The sequence below is a fragment of the Lepisosteus oculatus genome, chromosome 7 (assembly GCF_040954835.1).
Source record: "Lepisosteus oculatus isolate fLepOcu1 chromosome 7, fLepOcu1.hap2, whole genome shotgun sequence".
Lineage (NCBI taxonomy): Eukaryota > Metazoa > Chordata > Actinopteri > Semionotiformes > Lepisosteidae > Lepisosteus > Lepisosteus oculatus.
In genome coordinates, this window is record NC_090702.1 from 1,083,720 (window position 1) to 1,102,776 (window position 19,057).

At 46.6% G+C, this 19,057-nt stretch overlaps 1 protein-coding gene across 2 annotated transcripts in view; it reads right to left on the reverse strand.

Moving 5' to 3' along the window:
• The window catches only part of LOC107076068 (zinc finger protein 271-like), a 45,150-nt gene that overhangs the window by 6,900 nt on the left and 19,193 nt on the right, over positions 1–19,057 (reverse strand). Inside the window, exons 1-3 of one of the 2 annotated variants that reach the window (XM_069191825.1) lie at positions 8,470–8,633; positions 7,692–8,026; positions 4,722–6,965 (exon numbers count right to left, since the gene is read on the reverse strand). In XM_069191825.1, the coding sequence (XP_069047926.1) occupies positions 4,841–6,772 (1,932 nt within the window). In that variant the 5' untranslated portion in view covers positions 6,773–6,965; positions 7,692–8,026; positions 8,470–8,633 and the 3' untranslated portion in view covers positions 4,722–4,840. Of the gene's footprint in view, positions 6,966–7,691; positions 8,027–8,469; positions 17,482–18,372 lie in introns of those variants that run through there. The other variant, XR_011189978.1, reaches the window with a different exon arrangement.

Genomic DNA, 19,057 nt, shown 5'->3' on the forward strand with positions numbered 1-19,057 from the left:
CAGACTCCTGATGAGACTCAGTTTCCAGTCCTGCAGAACTGAGGGACTGAATCCTGGACAGATCTGCAGTGTAGCTGGAGTCCAGATCACTTTCACTCTTCACACTGGGAGACACAACATCTGAACAGGATTCATGAGATTCTTGAGCATCGAATCCTTGTGTATCGGACTGAGGTTCTGTTTTAAAACTCTTAGATTCCAGTATCTGGAGTTTGTGATCAACACAACCACATCCTACTGCATCCTGAGTTCCCAGCTCACCCTTCACACACAGAGCACACCCTGACGCACTGAGTCCTTGTGTAACACAGCCTGTCTCTGGCTCTGCCATGTGGACAGACTCTGGTCCTCTGAGCTCCTCCTCACTCTGTCTGGTCCTGTGCTGCTCAGGGAGCCCCTGTCCGTCTTCAGGAGCTGTGGGCTCTGTGTCCTGCCTCAGACTGGAGCCCCACTCCTGCTCACAGTGCTGCAGCTCAGTGGAGCCCTGTCCCCAGTGTCAGGGAGAGCGCTGGTCTCTACAGCTCCTGGGGGAGAGACACACAGGAGAAGGAGACATTATCCACTTGCTCTGAGAATGACATTAGTCCACACAGTGTATATCAGGACAACTATGCAACATGTTATCTGTGAAACATTCCTTCCTTTCTCTATAGTTTTCCTAACCATATTTACTTAATTATTAATTGCTGTATTATTTATGTTAAATTAATGTAATGTCCTGTTAGTCTCCTTCAGTTCAAGTAAGACAGTAAGATGCTGCACAACTGTATTTTCCTCCAGTTTCTCCTGATGAACTCCTGGGCTGGACTGGCCTCATGTTCTGTGTCGCTGTCATGCTGAACGGTGAAACTCTTTGTGAAACCGGACCCGAACAGCGGAGATGAGACTGTGCGCTCGCACCGCGTCACAGTAGAGCTACACATTATTAAACGTCTCATAATGTTAAATGTAATTTTTTCGCTTATTCTTTTATCTTTAAAAAATTCAAGGCGAAATGGTTCTTGTACAAATCTCTACCGCTATAACCTTCTCCAGCGCACTTCCGGCTTCCGGTGAGCGCTTTACGGTAACCATAGTAACGGGCGCTGAGCGGGTCCGGGTCCGGGTGGGCACTGTGCGCCCAGCGGAACCACAGTCCCAGCAGGATCAACACCTGCACCCTGTGCTCAGGGCGAGAGGACACAGCGCAGACAGCGGGCTCATCAAGTCCCACATCTGGGGAGCAGCCCGCAGGCTGCGGTCAGAAATGAGCTCCGATGTCAACAGACGGACTCAGACTCAGTGTGACTCACCGGCCCAGCAGGGACCCGCTCAGGGCGGCTCAGGGAGTCCGGTTCTCCTGATGGAGGGACACTTGTTCTTCCAGCGGGACGGACCTGCAGGCGAGACCCTGCAGCTCGACTAGAGCGAGCTGGAGCCCTCTGCGCTCCAATAAGAGCGCGAGACCGGAAATCCCGCCCTGAGAGGAGCGGAAGACCACGCCCCCCTACCCTCCTACGTCTTTTATTTTGTTGCTGTTGGTAATTGTAGTACAGTATAGAAAAAGAAATAACGAATAAAATACATTTAAGAAGCCCAAAATATAAAATACATCTGAGGATGTTTGACAAATTTTGAATTGCGATTTAATGGTTAAACCACTTTGAATGATGTGATTCCTAACTGGTGGTGTGATTGGACCGGATGCATTGAGTAAAGGGGTTAGCGGACAGGTTTGTGTGTGACACCGGACGACTCATGTACCCAGAGTGCATTGCGTACAGGTTCAAACAAGTGCGGAACAAGGCTGGGGAGCAGCTGAGCTTGTGCTCAGTACGGGACGGAGAAATGAGTTTAGTTGTTGTTCTTATTTACAGGGATTACAGGGGGACCCTCACCGGAACATTCATCTCATTGCTAAATGAATACGTAGGCCACGTTATAATGATTTTGCCTGTGCCGTGTTTTCATATAACCGCATGTCCCTGACTATTTAATGTTGTTGTTTTTTTTTAATTTATGAACGGCATTCATGTTGAAAGATACCAGATAAGGGCATGTAACTACGAATGAGTTACTCGCTTGCAGTCACGAAACACGCGAGCACAGCAGCTGTGGGCTTGAGATTCAACAGGTATCCTACTATAGCGGCTTTTTCTTCCACTGATGAACGGTATAGGTTCATACGGAGACTCCCAGGCTAATAAGCGAATACATCGCTGTTTCGGTCTCATGTATAGACTACATTTCTCTCTGCAATAGTATACATGTAAGTCTTACGCATTTCATGTCTTTTTTTATTATGATTGTGGATCTTCTCCATTTGAGATGAAGATAAGTACATTACGGCTATGTTGAACTGATGAAGACAGGTTTGACAACTGACAACTTTGCCTGTGTTGTGTCTCTGTAGCACCGAATGTCCCCGTCAATTTAATATTTTTAATTTCAAGAAAGCATTAATGCTGAAATACACCAGATAAAGGTACATTTGGAATTTTAAAACAATGTTTTGCTGCGATCTCATCTGGCCCGTGTACCGGTCCATAAAGAGCCAGCACCACCACTGTGGCATCTGTGGTACTCCTGTTCAGTCTCCTGAGACTTTCGGCATGCTCCAGCCACTTCAGCACTGTTAAAACAGATCACTTTTAAAAAGATGCTGATGTTTTTATTTCTTGAATGCACTCCACATTGACCCAACACAGCTTCTTCCCTGTAGCCCAGATTCCTGAAAATCCCTTCTTTCCCAAGTGTTGAGTGCCATTACAATAAAAACTACAACAGATCTATTCAACTGACATTCGATTCACTTGATGAGACAGGACACCTTTTGTTACTCAACTCTGATAAAACTGAGGTTCTGTTGTTTGGAGGCAACAATACTGACAGGACTACTATAACTTCAGCATTAACTCAGAGGATTTAAAAATTTGCCTCAAGACTCAGCACGTAACCTAGGCTTATATTAGACACAAGGCTCTCATTTAACTCTCATGTTAAAACAGTATCTAAAACATGGTTCCTACAGTTAAGTAATATTGCAAAATTAAGGCAGTTTCTCTCAAGACACTGAGATTAATCCAGGCTCTTGTACACAGCAGGTTAGACTACTGTGATGCCCTACTATCAGGGAGCACCCACCACTCTTTCAACATCACACAGCGAATTCAGTTCTCTCCAGTTAGAACATTGCTTTCAGGTTGGTGCAATTGTCCCTCACTCTTAGACTCTTTAACACTAGAAAAGTAACTGTCTTTCAATGCAGTGTGTGATCTCCTGTCAGTCTAAGGAACAGACAGTGAGCCTGTCTCTCAATAATAATACAGTGTTTGATCTCCTGTCAGTCTAAAGAACAGTGAGTCTGTCTCTCAATAATAATAATAATACAGTGTGTGATTTCCTGTCCCAGCCTGAGGAACAGTGAGCCTGTCTCTCAATAATAATAATAATAATAATAATACAGTGTGTGATTTCCTGTCCCAGCCTGAGGAACAGACAGTGAGCCTGTCTCTCAGTAATAATAATACAGTGTGTGATCTCCTGTCATAGCCTGAGGAACAGACAGTGAGTCTGTCTCTCAATAATAATAATACAGTGTGTGATCTCCTGTCATAGCCTGAGGAACAGACAGTGAGTCTGTCTCTCAATAATAATAATACAGTGTGTGATTTCCTGTCCCAGCCTGAGGAACAGACAGTGAGCCCGTCTCTCAGTAATAATAATACAGTGTGTGATCTCCTGTCCCAGCCTGAGGAACAGACAGTGAGCCTGTCTCTCAGTAATAATAATACAGTGTGTGATCTCCTGTCATAGCCTGAGGAACAGACAGTGAGTCTGTCTCTCAATAATAATAATACAGTGTGTGATCTCCTGTCAGTCTAGGGAAGAGACAGTGAGTCTGTCTTACCATAAGATTTTATGTGATTTACGTAAATGTCCAATACCATGTTTGTATTAGAAATGTCTGTAAATATTGTATATATTTTGGCAACACTGTAATTCGTGATCGTGTCAATAACGTTTGTTGAATTGGAATATTTAAACCCTTTTTTGATACATCAGGGATAACAGGTTACAGTAAGGGGATAAACCAAACTATTTTTATTTACACTCTTTTATCTTTGTCTTGTATTTCTTCTATCAATATATGTGGATGTTTTCTGAGAGAAGCAGACACTCAAGGCTGTGCAAATATTTGCATTTTGTGCTTTTCTGTGTTTTCATTGAGGTAATTCTGCTGGCTGTGGGGTACTGGGGTATCTTTGAGAAGAGAGTCACTCCAAGCAATCTCTCAGGTGCCCTGCCACACTGAACCTTTTACCACACTGTTCACAACAGTACGATGTGATCTGATGGTTTTCATTTACTGTAACATAGAAACTGAAAAAGTTCTTCACAACCATTAGGAATCAACAAGTTGTGAATCAGTGTTTAAAGTACAACATCACAACTGGCGATGGGTGAGGATGTTAACAGGGAAAATCCTGTTACCCTCTGTGCATATCCCTCATTGATGAATGTCATTGTAGGGGACGGATAGTGACCTCAGACCTGTAGTCATAACAGAAAGAGACTAGCAAAACACAATGGAGTTGAGCTGCACGATATATCATCAGAATACTAAGAATTTAGAGAGCTTCATGACAGTCTCGTCTGTGATACAGACCTGGAAGATTGTGATCAAACTCTTACACTGTTCTGCTTAGTCAAAGCAGATTATTAGAAAGATTGGAATAATCTTTCATAGCACTTAGTTTTAATTTAAATACTATACTTTCCCACTTCGAAGGTTTCTGTCCAGTATGAATTCCTTTATGACGTTTGAGGGCTGAAACTCTTCCCACACTATTGAAGAGCGTTATGATTTCTCTCCAGTGTGAACCCGTTCGTGACACTTCAGGTGTGCTACCTGGCTGAAGCTCTTCCCACACTGTTCACAGCAGTACGGTCTCTCTCCAGTGTGAACCCGTTCATGTCTCTTCAGATTGGCTGCGTTATGGAAACTCTTCCCACACTGATCACAGCAGTACCGTCTCTCGCCTGTATGGATCTCCTCATGATGCTTGAGGGCTTCTGAATACTTGAAGCTCTTCCCACACTGTTCACAGCAGTACGGCCTCTCTCCTGTGTGAATCCGCTCATGACTCTTGAGGGCTCCTGCCTGGTTGAAGCTCTTCCCACACTGTTTACAGCAGTACGGTCTCTCTCCGGTGTGAATCCGTTCATGACACCTGAGAGCTGTTGCCACACTGAAACTCTTCCCACACTGCTCACAGCAGTACGGCCTCTCTCCTGTGTGAATCCGTTCGTGATGCTTGAGGGCCCCTGCCTGCTTGAAACTCTTCCCACACTGTTCACAGGAGTACGGTCTCTCTCCGGTGTGAATCCGTTCATGAATCTTGAGCTGTGCTGCAAAATTGAAACTCTTCCCACACTGTTTACAGCAGTACGGTCTCTCTCCCGTGTGAATCCGTTCATGACACCTGAGAGCTGTTGCTACACGGAAACTCTTCCCACACTGCTCACAGCAGTACGGTCTCTCTCCTGTGTGGATCCGCTCATGATGTTTGAGGGCTCCTGACTGCTTGAAACTTTTCCCACACTGTTGACAGCAATACGGTCTCTCTCCAGTGTGAATCCGCTCATGACTTTTAAGGGCTCCTGTCTGGTTGAAGGTTTTCCCACAGTGCTCACAGCAGTACGGTCTCTCTCCCTTGTGAATCTCATTAATTTTAAGCTGTGCTGCCAACTTGAAACTCTTTCCCAGCTGTTCACAGCAGTACGGTCTCTCTCTTGTGTGAATCCGCTCATGACTCTTAAGGGCTCCTGCCTGATTGAAACTCTTCCCACACTGTTTGCAGCAGTACGGTCTCTCTCCTGTGTGAACTCGTTCATGACACTTGAGGGCTCCAGCGTCACTGAAACTCTTCCCACAGTGCTCACAGCAGTACGGTCTTTCTCCTGTGTGAATCCGTTCGTGAGTCTTAAGGGCTCCCGCCTGCTTGAAACTCTTCCCACAGTGTTCACAGCAGTACGGTCTCTCTCCTGTGTGAATCCGTTCGTGATGCTTGAGTGCACCTGAATATTTGAAACTCTTCCCACAGTGCTCACAGCAGTATGGTCTCTCTCCTGTGTGAATCCGTTCATGAATCTTAAGGTCTTCCCTCCTAATGAAACTCTTCCCACACTGTTCACAGCAGTACGGTCTTTCTCCTGTGTGAATCCGTTTGTGACTTCTCAGAGTTCCTGAATGGTTGAAACTCTTCCCACACTGTTCACAGCAGTACGGTCTCTCTCCTGTGTGAATCTGCTCATGACGCTTAAGAGATCCTGCCCACCTGAAACTCTTCCCACACTGTTCACAGCAGTATCGTCTTCCTCCTGTGTGAATCTGTTCCTGATTGTTGACAGTTCCTGGACAGATGCTCAATTGTTCTTTGCGCTCTGTATTACTCTGGTCAGACTCCTGATGGGACTCAGTATCCGGTGCTGCAGTGCTGAGGGACTGGATCCTGGACAGATCTGCAGTGTAGCTGGAGTCCAGATCACTTTCACTCTTCACACTGGGAGACACAATATCTGAGCAGGATTCATGAGATTCTTGAGCATCAAATCCTTGTGTATCACACTGAGGTTCTGTTTTAAAACTCTCAGATTCCAGTATCTGGAGTTTGTGTTCAACACAACCACATCCTACTGCATCCTGAGTTCCCAGCTCACCCTTCAAACACAGAGCACACCCTGACGCACTGAGTCCTTGTGTAACACAGCCTGTCTCTGGCTCTGCCATGTGGACAGACTCTGGTCCTCTGAGCTCCTCCTCACTCTGTCTGGTCCTGTGCTGCTCAGGGAGCCCCTGTCTGTCTTCAGGAGCTGTGGGCTCTGTGTCCTGCCTCAGACTGGAGCCCCACTCCTGCTCACAGTGCTGCAGCTCAGTGGAGCCCTGTCCCCAGTGTCAGGGAGAGCGCTGGTCTCTACAGCTCCTGGGGGAGAGACACACAGGAGAAGGAGACATTATCCACCTGCTCTGAGAATGACATTAGTCAACACAGTGTATATCAGGACAACACAGTAACATTTTTATCTGTAAAACATTCCTTCCTTCCTCTATAGCTTTCTTAACCATATTTCCTTTATTATGAATAGCTATGTATATAATTTATGTTAAATTAATTAATATAATGCCCTGTTAGTCTCAGGACATATTCAATATACAAATCAGTGTGTGGTAGAATTTCCCTTTCAGAAAGCAACTGTATGAGATATACACCCAATTGAGCTGAGCACTCATTAAATAATAATTCGAGAAGTTTTGTAGCAACTTCTCTGTTCTTGCCTGGTCTTGGGATGCACACACTTCAGTTCAAGTAAGACAGTAAGATGCTGCACAACTGTATTTTCCTCCAGTTTCTCCTGATGAACTGCTGGGCTGGACTGTTAAAGGCAGCTTTACTAGACTCTAATTCATTATAAAATACCTAATAAATTACAGGTTTAACACGTTTAATTATAACTATCAAGCACTCTTCATTATAACTACATTAAAAACACAAAAAGAAAATGAGAACATAACTTAGTTCAGTATCAAATAGAAAAAAATGTAAAAAACTACACTACTGCAGGACTTAGTATTTAGTATAAAGTTTTGTTTTATCATTTTGACAATAACAATATCTGATAATAGTTTAATTCTGTCACGATTCACTCACACAGACCCGGCGATCTCGCAGTTAGATCTGGATCTGATCTCTTCCAGCGGACCTGTCCCGACCGCAGGAGCAGGCTGACAGTCCAGGGGACGAGACAGAGACAACAGGACACTGTTCTCTCTTCACTCCCACTGCAGGGGGCTCAATATAAACAGCTCTGAAGCATGAAGACACTAATAACACCTCTCTGTGCTCGTCACTGGACTCGCTGGGACTCCACAGGACTCGGGTCCGCTGGAAGACGAGCCGGACTCCACTCCGCTCCTCTCACTGAGGGAAACGGACCCGAGACCTCAGAAACACGGACCGGGTCCGGCTCGAAATGTTCTGTTATTCTGGGGACACCGGACCCGAACAGCCCGGATCAGACGGTGCGTTTGCGCCGCTTCAGAGTAAACAGTTACACGATAAATTTTCAAATGTCTGAGAAGGTTAAATGTTATGTTTTTAATAATTATTTTGAACAGTGTTGAATGTTTTCAATTCCAATTTATTTACTGGTACAATATTTCCAGCGCACTTCCGGCTTCCGGTGAGCCCTTTATGGTAACCATAGTAACGGGCGCTGATCGGGTCCGGGTCCGGGTCCGGGTGGGCACTGTGCGCCCAGCGGAACCACAGTCCCAGCAGGATCAACACCTGCACCCTGTGCTCAGGGCGAGAGGACACAGCGCAGACAGCGGGCTCATCAAGTCCCACATCTGGGGAGCAGCCCGCAGGCTGCGGTCAGAAATGAGCTCCGATGTCAACAGACGGACTCAGACTCAGTGTGACTCACCGGCCCAGCAGGGACCCGCTCAGGGCGGCTCAGGGAGTCCGGTTCTCCTGATGGAGGGACACTTGTTCTTCCAGCGGGACGGACCTGCAGGCGAGACCCTGCACAGCGCAGACACGCGCAGCCCCACTGGCGCGAGACAGGAAGTCCCTCCCTGAGAGGAGAGAAGACCACGCCCCCTTCCTCTACAGCTTTTATTTTATTATTGTTGATAATAGTACGATATAGAAATTAAATAATACTGTAACGCTTACGGCCGACAGGTACTGTGTAAGAGCCGGCGTACCAGAGCAGGTGACGTCACCGCCCTTCCCTGTGATAGCAGGACCACAGCTACTGGGCTGTAGAGAGATCTCTCTTTAGCTCACGGGGCTAGGTCGCTGCAGAGAGACGCGGAAGTCCCGGGTTCGAGCCCCGGACGGTGCAGGGGCCGACCTAATGCGGCAAGGGCGCCCGCCTGAGCCCCCGTTGCGTTACAATACTTTAAAATAAAATTAACAAGTACAAAATATAAAATACATTTGAGGATGTTTTACACATTTTGGATTGCGATTTAATAATTTAACCAGTTGAATTATGTGATTTATAACTGATTTTGTGCTTGTCCCGATACATTTAGTAAATGAGTTAGCGGACAGGTTTGTGTGTGACACCGGAAGATAGAGAGAGGCGGACCAGGGAACTCATGATACATGTACAGTCTCCAAAATGGTGTTAAAGAAGTAACTTTAAAAAGTGGTGTTAGGTTTTACCATGTTAAACTAAAAATGTATAGTTTTAAGCAAGATGATTTATGCGTATTCTGTAAGGCTGGAAAATAAACTGACATTTGTTAATCCTCTCTCCACAAACTTGTTCTGGATTGATTTGCAAAACGTTTATATTTAGGAAGTTTATTGTAATAATTGTCAAGATGTAAAATGGAAAAAGAACATCTATCTATAACTGATGTGTTGGTAATACCGTTGGAAATACATTCACACAACAAAATTGCCTTGTCAATGCTACTATGTCAGTTGCGATGAACTTTTGGAGTTGGCCAGCCTGTGTGCTAAGTTGCACACTTGTCAGATCATCTCCAGCTCCGAGCTGAACGGCACTGAAACACTGGAACAAAACTGGAGACCAGCTGAACTTCTGCTCAGCGCGGCACTGAGGGCTCAGCGTTGTTGTGGTTCTAATGAACACGGACTGCGGGGGGCGGGTCCCTATCAGAACATTAATCTGATTAGTAAACTAACACAGAGGCCGTGTTGATATACGCAAAGGAACAAGAAAATGTTAAGTCCACGCCCGAAAAGAAAAGCAACACAACATTTCGGTTGTGGAGCCTACTTGTGGTGTCGCACTTGAAGAAGGCCCTACTGCCACAGGACAGAGGGGGACAGCGTTCTGAAGATCGGTCACTAATCACTTTTAAAAAGAAGTTTGTTTTTTCCTCTTTAAAGCGCTCCACACTGACCCAACCCACAGCTCCTTCCCTGTCTCCCAGACGCAGGAATATCCCTGCTTCCCCACGAGAACCACGGCTGTCGAGTCCTATTCCGATAAAAATGACAAAAAAATCTATTCCGCTGCTACCCAGCTGTGACCGAACACGTTTAAGCCATACAGCCCATTAAAAAAAAGGGACTTTCCTTCATGTCAGTTCTCTTCACAACCCAGGCGGTCTGAAAACTCACTGCTGCATACAAAGCGCTCTATATACATGAACTATAATACAGGAAAAGATGAGACATTAAGCTTTATTATTGATAAATGACACGTATTAATAAACTTTATTATAAGTAAATGGGGTACGACTGGAAAGCCACTTTAGTTTAATATTACAATCGTTTCCCATGGGACAGACGCATAAGTTCGCGACGTAGTGACGATATTGTTTCCATTATGTTCGCCAATGTCTTCTTGTGGTCCAGTGCTCCGCTGGGTCCCGGGACTGAGCTGACTGAGCTGCTGAACCCAAGTTACCAGGTGGTTTCAGCTAGTTCCCTCCTTAAGTCACCTCTTGAGGGCGGCAGCTGGTGCTCTGTGTTCGCTGCGATTCCGGGGAGGTTCACTGCTGACTGATTTCAGGGGGCAAGTCGGTTGCGATGGGCCTGAAGGTCTCTGACTGTTTCACCGCGGAGCTGCCCGGTACCCAGGGGCCGATCTGCGGTTATTACACGGCCTTCAGTCAATTCCAATTGACCCTTAAATGACATTCCACTCCATTAAAAGCCCGTCAACATACTGGCGCATTAGGACCCACACAGACCATAGGGGGAGAGCACCCCCTACTGGTCCAACTAACTTTCCCAGGAGGTCTATCATCCAGGTGCTGGCTAGACACACACCTGTCTGAGCTCCGGTGCGTTGCCAGCTGTGAGCTGCAGGGGGATACAGCAGCTGGCTTATTTAGACATCTTGATAAGGTCCTGATCTGTGTTCATGTGTGTTGGAAGATCCTTGACAAATGGCACCATTTCTTAGCGGCATTCCTTTACTTTCATGATGAGGCTCAGGTTGTTTGGTAAGAACGACAGAGAGATGTCTAATAATATTTCATATCACCTCATTCTAGGTAAAATAACACGCGTTGCTGCTACAAGCGTTTCTCTGCTGTGTGAATCCGTTCATGACGTTTCAGGTTTCCTGAACGGTTGAAACTCTTCCCACAGTGCTCACAGCAGTACGGTCTATCTCTAGTGTGAATCCGTTCGTGATATTTGAGGACTCCTGCCTGACTAAAACTCTTCCCACAATGTTCACAGCAGAAAGGTTTCTCACTGGTGTGAATTCGTTCATGAGTCTTGAGTTTTGTTGCCAAACTGAAGCTCTTTCCACAGTGTTCACAGCAGTACGGTTTCTCTCCTGTGTGAATCTTTTCATGATACTTGAGGGCTCCTGCCTGTTTGAAACTCTTCCCACACTGTTCACACCAGTACAGTCTATCTCCTGTGTGAATCCGTTCATGAATCTTGAGATTTGTTGCCTGATTAAAACTCTTCCCACAGTGTTCACAACAGTACGGTCTCTCACCTGTGTGGATCCGTTCATGATACTTGAGGGCTCCTGCCTGCTTGAAACTCTTCCCACACTGTTCACACCAGTACGGTCTCTCACCTGTGTGAATCCGTTCATGAATCTTGAGATTTTCTGCTTGATTGAAACTCTTCCCACAGTGCTCACAGCAGTACGGTCTCTCTCCTGTGTGGATACGTTCATGACGCCTCAGAGATGCTGCCACATGAAAACTCTTCCCACACTGTTCACAGCAGTACGGTCTCTCTCCTGTGTGAATCCGTTTGTGACTTCTGAGGGTTCCTGAACGGTTGAAACTCTTCCCACAGAGTTCACAGCAGTACGGTCTCTCTCCTGTGTGAATCCGTTCATGATCCTTGAGGGCTCCTGCCTGATTGAAACTCTTCCCACAATGTTCACAGCAGAGCAGTTTCTCTCCCGTGTGAGTCCGTTTCTTGAGATTCTTGAGATCTTTAGCACAGATGCTCAGTGGTTCCTCAGTCTGTGTTTTAATCTGGTCAGACTCCGGATGGGACACAGTGTCCAGTGCTGCAGTGCTGAGGGACTGAATCCTGGACAGATCTGCAGTGCAGCTGGAGTCCAGATCACTTTCACTCTTCACACTGGGAGACACAACATCTGAACAGGATTCATGAGATTCTTGAAGATCAAGTCCTTGTGTCTCACACTGAGGTTCTGTTTTAAAACTCTTAGATTCCAGTATCTGGAGTTTGTGTTCAACACAACCACACCCTACTGCATCCTGAGTTCCCAGCTCACCCTTCACACCCAGAGCACACCCTGACGCACTGAGTCCTTGTGTAACACAGCCTGTCTCTGGCTCTGCCATGTGGACAGACTCTGGTCCTCTGAGCTCCTCCTCACTCTGTCTGGTCCTGTGCTGCTCAGGGAGCCCCTGTCTGTCTTCAGGAGCTGTGGGCTCTGTGTCCTGCCTCAGACTGGAGCCCCACTCCTGCTCACAGTGCTGCAGCTCAGTGGAGCCCTGTCCCCAGTGTCAGGGAGAGCGCTGGTCTCTACAGCTCCTGGGGGAGAGACACACAGAAGGAGACTTTATCCACTTGCTCTGAGAACGGACATTTTTGTCTGTAAAATATTCCTCTCTTACTGTTTAACTTTCATAACCAGATTTTATTTAACTTAGTCAAACTTTCTTTTCCACATTTACCTCAATAAAGATATTTTCAGATGTGTTAGTGTCTGTATTATTGATGTTAAATTAATACAATCCCCTACTAATCTCAGGACACATTCAATGTACAAGTTAGTATTTGTTAGACTTTTTCTTTTAAGAAGAAAATGTATGAAACATGTGACCAAAAGAGTTTAGCAGAGTCTTCTTACACTGAACACAATTATTAAAAAGATTTGGGTCCCAGACACAGGAGCAGGCTGACAGTCCAGGGGACGAGACAGAGACAACAGGACACTGTTCTCTCTTCACTCCCACTGCAGGGGGCTCAATATAAACAGCTCTGAAGCATGAAGACACTAATAACACCTCTCTGTGCTCGTCACTGGACTCGCTGGGACTCCACAGGACTCGGGTCCGCTGGAAGACGAGCCGGACTCCACTCCGCTCCTCTCACTGAGGGAAACGGACCCGAGACCTCAGAAACACGGACCGGGTCCGGCTCGAAATGTTCTGTTATTCTGGGGACACCGGACCCGAACAGCCCGGATCAGACGGTGCGTTTGCGCCGCTTCAGAGTAAACAGTTACACGATAAATTTTCAAATGTCTGAGAAGGTTAAATGTTATGTTTTTAATAATTATTTTGAACAGTGTTGAATGTTTTCAATTCCAATTTATTTACTGGTACAATATTTCCAGCGCACTTCCGGCTTCCGGTGAGCCCTTTATGGTAACCATAGTAACGGGCGCTGATCGGGTCCGGGTCCGGGTCCGGGTGGGCACTGTGCGCCCAGCGGAACCACAGTCCCAGCAGGATCAACACCTGCACCCTGTGCTCAGGGCGAGAGGACACAGCGCAGACAGCGGGCTCATCAAGTCCCACATCTGGGGAGCAGCCCGCAGGCTGCGGTCAGAAATGAGCTCCGATGTCAACAGACGGACTCAGACTCAGTGTGACTCACCGGCCCAGCAGGGACCCGCTCAGGGCGGCTCAGGGAGTCCGGTTCTCCTGATGGAGGGACACTTGTTCTTCCAGCGGGACGGACCTGCAGGCGAGACCCTGCACAGCGCAGCCCCACTGGCGCGAGACAGGAAGTCCCTCCCCGAGAGGAGAGAAGACCACGCCCCCTTCCTCTACAGCTTTTATTTTATTATTGTTGATAATAGTACGATATAGAAAATAAATAATACTTTAAAATAAAATTAACAAGTACAAAATATAAAATACATTTGAGGATGTTTTACACATTTTGGATTACGATTTAATAATTTAACCACTTGAATTATGTGATTTATAACTGATTTTGTGCTTGTCCCGATACATTTAGTAAATGAGTTAGCGGACAGGTTTGTGTGTGACACCGGAAGATAGAGAGAGGCGGACCAGGGAACTCATGATACATGTACAGTCTCCCAAATGGTGTTAAAGAAGTAACTTTAAAAAGTGGTGTTAGGTTTTACCATGTCAAACTAAAAATGTATAGTTTTAAGCAAGATGATTTATGCGTATTTTGTAAGGCTGGAAAATAAACTGACATTTGTTAATCCTCTCTCCACAAACTTGTTCTGGATTGACTTACAAAACGTTTATATTTAGGAAGTTTATTGTAATAATTGTCAAAATGGAAAATGGAAAAAGAACATCTATCTATAACTGATGTGTTGGTAATACCGTTGGAAATACATTCACACAACAAAATTGCCTTGTTAATGCTAATATGTCCGTTGCGATGAACTTTTGGAGTTGGCCAGCCTGTGTGCTAAGTTGCCCACTTGTCAGATCATCTCCAGCTCCGAGCTGAACGGCAGTGAAACACTGGAACAAAACTGGAGACCAGCTGAACGTCTGCTCAGCGCGGCACTGAGGGCTCAGCCTTGTTGTGGTTCTAATGAACACGGACTGCGGGGGGGGGGTCCCTATCAGAACATTAATCTGATTAGTAAACTAACACAGAGGCCGTGTTGATATACGCAAAGGAACAAGAAAATGTTAAGTCCACGCCCGAAAAGAAAAGCAACACAACATTTCGGTTGTGGAGCCTACTTGTGGTGTCGCACTTGAAGAAGGCCCTACTGCCACAGGACAGAGGGGGACAGCGTTCTGAAGATCGGTCACTAATCACTTTTAAAAAGATGCCGGAGTTTGTTTTTTCCTCTTTAAAGCGCTCCACACTGACCCAACCCACAGCTCCTTCCCTGTCTCCCAGACGCGGGAATATCCCTGCTTCCCCACGAGAACCACGGGTGTCGAGTCCTATTCCGATAAAAATGACAAAAAAATCTATTCCGCTGCTACCCAGCTGTGACCGAACACGTTTAAGCCATACAGCCCATTAAAAAAAAGGGACTTTCCTTCATGTCAGTTCTCTTCACAACCCAGGCGGTCTGAAAACTCACTGCTGCATACAAAGCGCTCTATATACATGAACTATAATACAGGAAAAGATGAGACATTAAGCTTTATTATTGATAAATGACGCGTATTAATAAACTTTATTATAAGTAAATGGGGTACGACTGGAAAGCCACTTTAGTTAAATATTACAATCGTTTCCCATGGGACAGACGCATAAGTTCGCGACGTAGTGACGATATTGTTTCCATTATGTTCGCCAATGTCTTCTTGTGGTCCAGTGCTCCGCTGGGTCCCGGGACTGAGCTGACTGAGCTGCTGAACCCAAGTTACCAGGTGGTTTCAGATAGTTCCCTCCTTTAGTCACCTCTTGAGGGCAGCAGCTGGTGCTCTGTGTTCGCTGCGATTCCGGGGAGGTTCACTGCTGACTGATTTCAGGGGGCAAGTCGGTTGCGATGGGCCTGAAGGTCTCTGACTGTTTCACCGCGGAGCTGCCCGGTACCCAGGGGCCGATCTGCGGTTATTACACGGCCTTCAGTCAATTCCAATTGACCCTTAAATGACATTCCACTCCATTAAAAGCCCGTCAACATACTGGTGCATTAGGACCCACACAGACCATAGGGGGAGAGCACCCCCTACTGGTCCAACTAACTTTCCCAGGAGGTCTATCATCCAGGTGCTGGCTAGACACACACCTGTCTGAGCTCCGGTGCGTTGCCAGCTGTGAGCTGCAGGGGGATACAGCAGCTGGCTTATTTAGACATCTTGATAAGGTCCTGATCTGTGTTCATGTGTGTTGGAAGATCCTTGACAAATGGCACCATTTCTTAGCGGCATTCCTTTACTTTCATGATGAGGCTCAGGTTGTTTGGTAAGAACGACAGAGAGATGTCTAATAATATTTCATATCACCTCATTCTAGGTAAAATAACACGCGTTGCTGCTACAAGCGTTTCTCTGCTGTGTGAATCCGTTCATGACGTTTCAGGTTTCCTGAACGGTTGAAACTCTTCCCACAGTGCTCACAGCAGTATGGTCTGTCTCTAGTGTGAATCCGCTCGTGATACTTGAGGGCTCCTGCCTGACTAAAACTCTTCCCACAATGTTCACAGCAGAAAGGTTTCTCTCTGGTGTGAATTCGTTCATGAGTCTTGAGATTTGTTGCCAAACTGAAGCTCTTTCCACAGTGTTCACAGCAGTACGGTTTCTCTCCTGTGTGAATCTTTTCATGATACTTGAGGGCTCCTGCCTGTTTGAAACTCTTCCCACACTGTTCACACCAGTACAGTCTATCTCCTGTGTGAATCCGTTCATGAATCTTAAGATTTGTTGCCTGATTAAAACTCTTCCCACACTGCTCACAGCAGTACGGTCTCTCACCTGTGTGGATCCGTTCATGATACTTGAGGACTCCTGCCTGGTTGAAGCTCTTCCCACACTGTTCACAGCAGTATGGTTTCTCTCCTGTGTGAATCCGTTCATGAATCTTGAGATTTGCTGCTTGATTGAAACTCTTCCCACACTGCTCACAGCAGTACGGTCTCTCTCCTGTGTGAATCCTTTCATGACGCCTGAGAGATGCTGCCACATGAAAACTCTTCCCACACTGTTTACAGCAGTACGGTCTCTCTCCTGTGTGAATCCGTTTGTGACTTCTGAGGGTTCCTGAACGGTTGAAACTCTTCCCACAGAGTTCACAGCAGTACGGTCTCTCTCCTGTGTGAATCCGTTCATGATCCTTGAGAGCTCCTGCCTGATTGAAACTCTTCCCACAATGTTCACAGCAGAGCAGTTTCTCTCCCGTGTGAGTCCGTTTCTTGAGATTCTTGAGATCTTCTGCACAGATGCTCAGTGGTTCCTCAGTCTGTGTTTTAATCTGGTCAGACTCCTGATGGGACACAGTATCCGGTGCTGCAGTGCTGAGGGACTGAATCCTGGACAGATCTGCAGTGCAGCTGGAGTCCAGATCACTTTCACTCTTCACTCTGGGAGACACAATATCTGAACAGGATTCATGATATTCTTGAAGATCAAATCCTTGTGTCTCACACTGAAGTTCTGTTTTAAAACTCTTAGATTCCTGATTCTGGAGTTTGTGATCAACACAACCACATCCTACTGCATCCTGAGTTCCCAGCTCACCCTTCACACACAGAGCACACCCTGACGCACTGAGTCCTTGTGTAACACAGCCTGTCTCTGGCTCTGCCATGTGGACAGACTCTGGTCCTCTGAGCTCCTCCTCACTCTGTCTGGTCCTGTGCTGCTCAGGGAGCCCCTGTCTGTCTTCAGGAGCTGTGGGCTCTGTGTCCTGCCTCAGACTGGAGCCCCACTCCTGCTCACAGTGCTGCAGCTCAGTGGAGCCCTGTCCCCAGTGTCAGGGAGAGCGCTGGTCTCTACAGCTCCTGGGGGAGAGACACACAGGAGAAGAGACTTTAATAACAGCTCTGATCAGACTGGAGCCCTGTCCCCAGTGTCAGGGAGAGCGCTGGTCTCTACAGCTCCTGGGGGAGAGACACACAGAAGGAGACTTTATTCACTTGCTCTGAGAATGGACATTTTTGTCTGTAAAATATTTCTCTCTCACTGTTTAACTTTCATAACCAGATTTTACTGGTTACTGTATGAAACATGTGACCAAAGGAGCTTAGCAGAGTCTTATTACACTGAACACAATAATTAAAAAGAATTGGGTCCCAGCAATCTCGCAGTTAAATCTGGATCTGATCTCTTCCAGCGGACCTGTCCCGACCGCAGGAGCAGGCTGACAGTCCAGGGGACGAGACAGAGACAACAGGACACTGTTCTCTCTTCACTCCCACTGCAGGGGGCTCAATATAAACAGCTCTGAAGCATGAAGACACTAATAACACCTCTCTGTGCTCGTCACTGGACTCGCTGGGACTGGTCCTGAACCCGCTGGGACTCCCCTCTTACTGAAGGAAACTGTTTTGTGGGGGAAACCGAACCAGAACCACCGCAAACCGGAGCTCGGGCTGCTTCAATCATCTCCGTTTAATGTATAAAACGCCTTACAGGAGAAATTTCTAAATCGTTTAAAATATCCCGAATTTCCCCCTTATTCTTTCAGGTTGATATCGTGTTTGTAGAATTACTGACGGACACAAACATCTCCAGCGCACTTCCGGCTTCCGGTGAGCGCTTTATGGTAACCATAGTAACGGGCGCTGAGCGGGTCCGGGTCCGGGTGGGCACTGTGCGCCCAGCGGAACCACAGTCCCAGCAGGATCAACACCTGCACCCTGTGCTCAGGGCGAGAGGACACAGCGCAGACAGCGGGCTCATCAAGTCCCACATCTGGGGAGCAGCCCGCAGGCTGCGGTCAGAAATGAGCTCCGATGTCAACAGACGGACTCAGACTCAGTGTGACTCACCGGCCCAGCAGGGACCCGCTCAGGGCGGCTCAGGGAGTCCGGTTCTCCTGATGGAGGGACACTTGTTCTTCCAGCGGGACGGACCTGCAGGCGAGACCCTGCACAGCGCGGACACGCGCAGCCCCACTGGCGCGAGACAGGAAGTCCCTCCCTGAGAGAGGGAAAGACCCCGCCCCCTTCCTGTACAGCTCTTACAGCACTGACGCGGTAAATACAAGTTTCCTGCTTATAACAGTAAATGTGAAAGGAATAACATCAATTTGATTTGAATATGAGAATAAGTGAGCACCGACTTAATAATAGTAATTTAAGTAAGTCCTTTAGTAAATTTTACATACTATAATTAAAAGAAATCTATACAAAATAATGTATTTTAAAATAAAATAAAGTTTTGTTCGCTTAACCACGAGCATTATATTGTTTTTATAAAGTATGGCATAATGTTTAGTCGACCAGTGTTTGGTGTGACACCAGAAAAATAGCGACATGTATATAGCGGAGTGTAGGTTGCTTGATTGGAGATTAACAGATAGACCTGAGAGAAACGGAGACAGAGATGCAGTTTCTACTGCACTGTGAGAAATACTAATGCTAATAATAATACAGTGTGTGATCTCCTGTCCCAGCCTGAGGAACAGTGAGCCTGTCTCTCAATAATAATAATACAGTGTGTGATCTCCTGTCC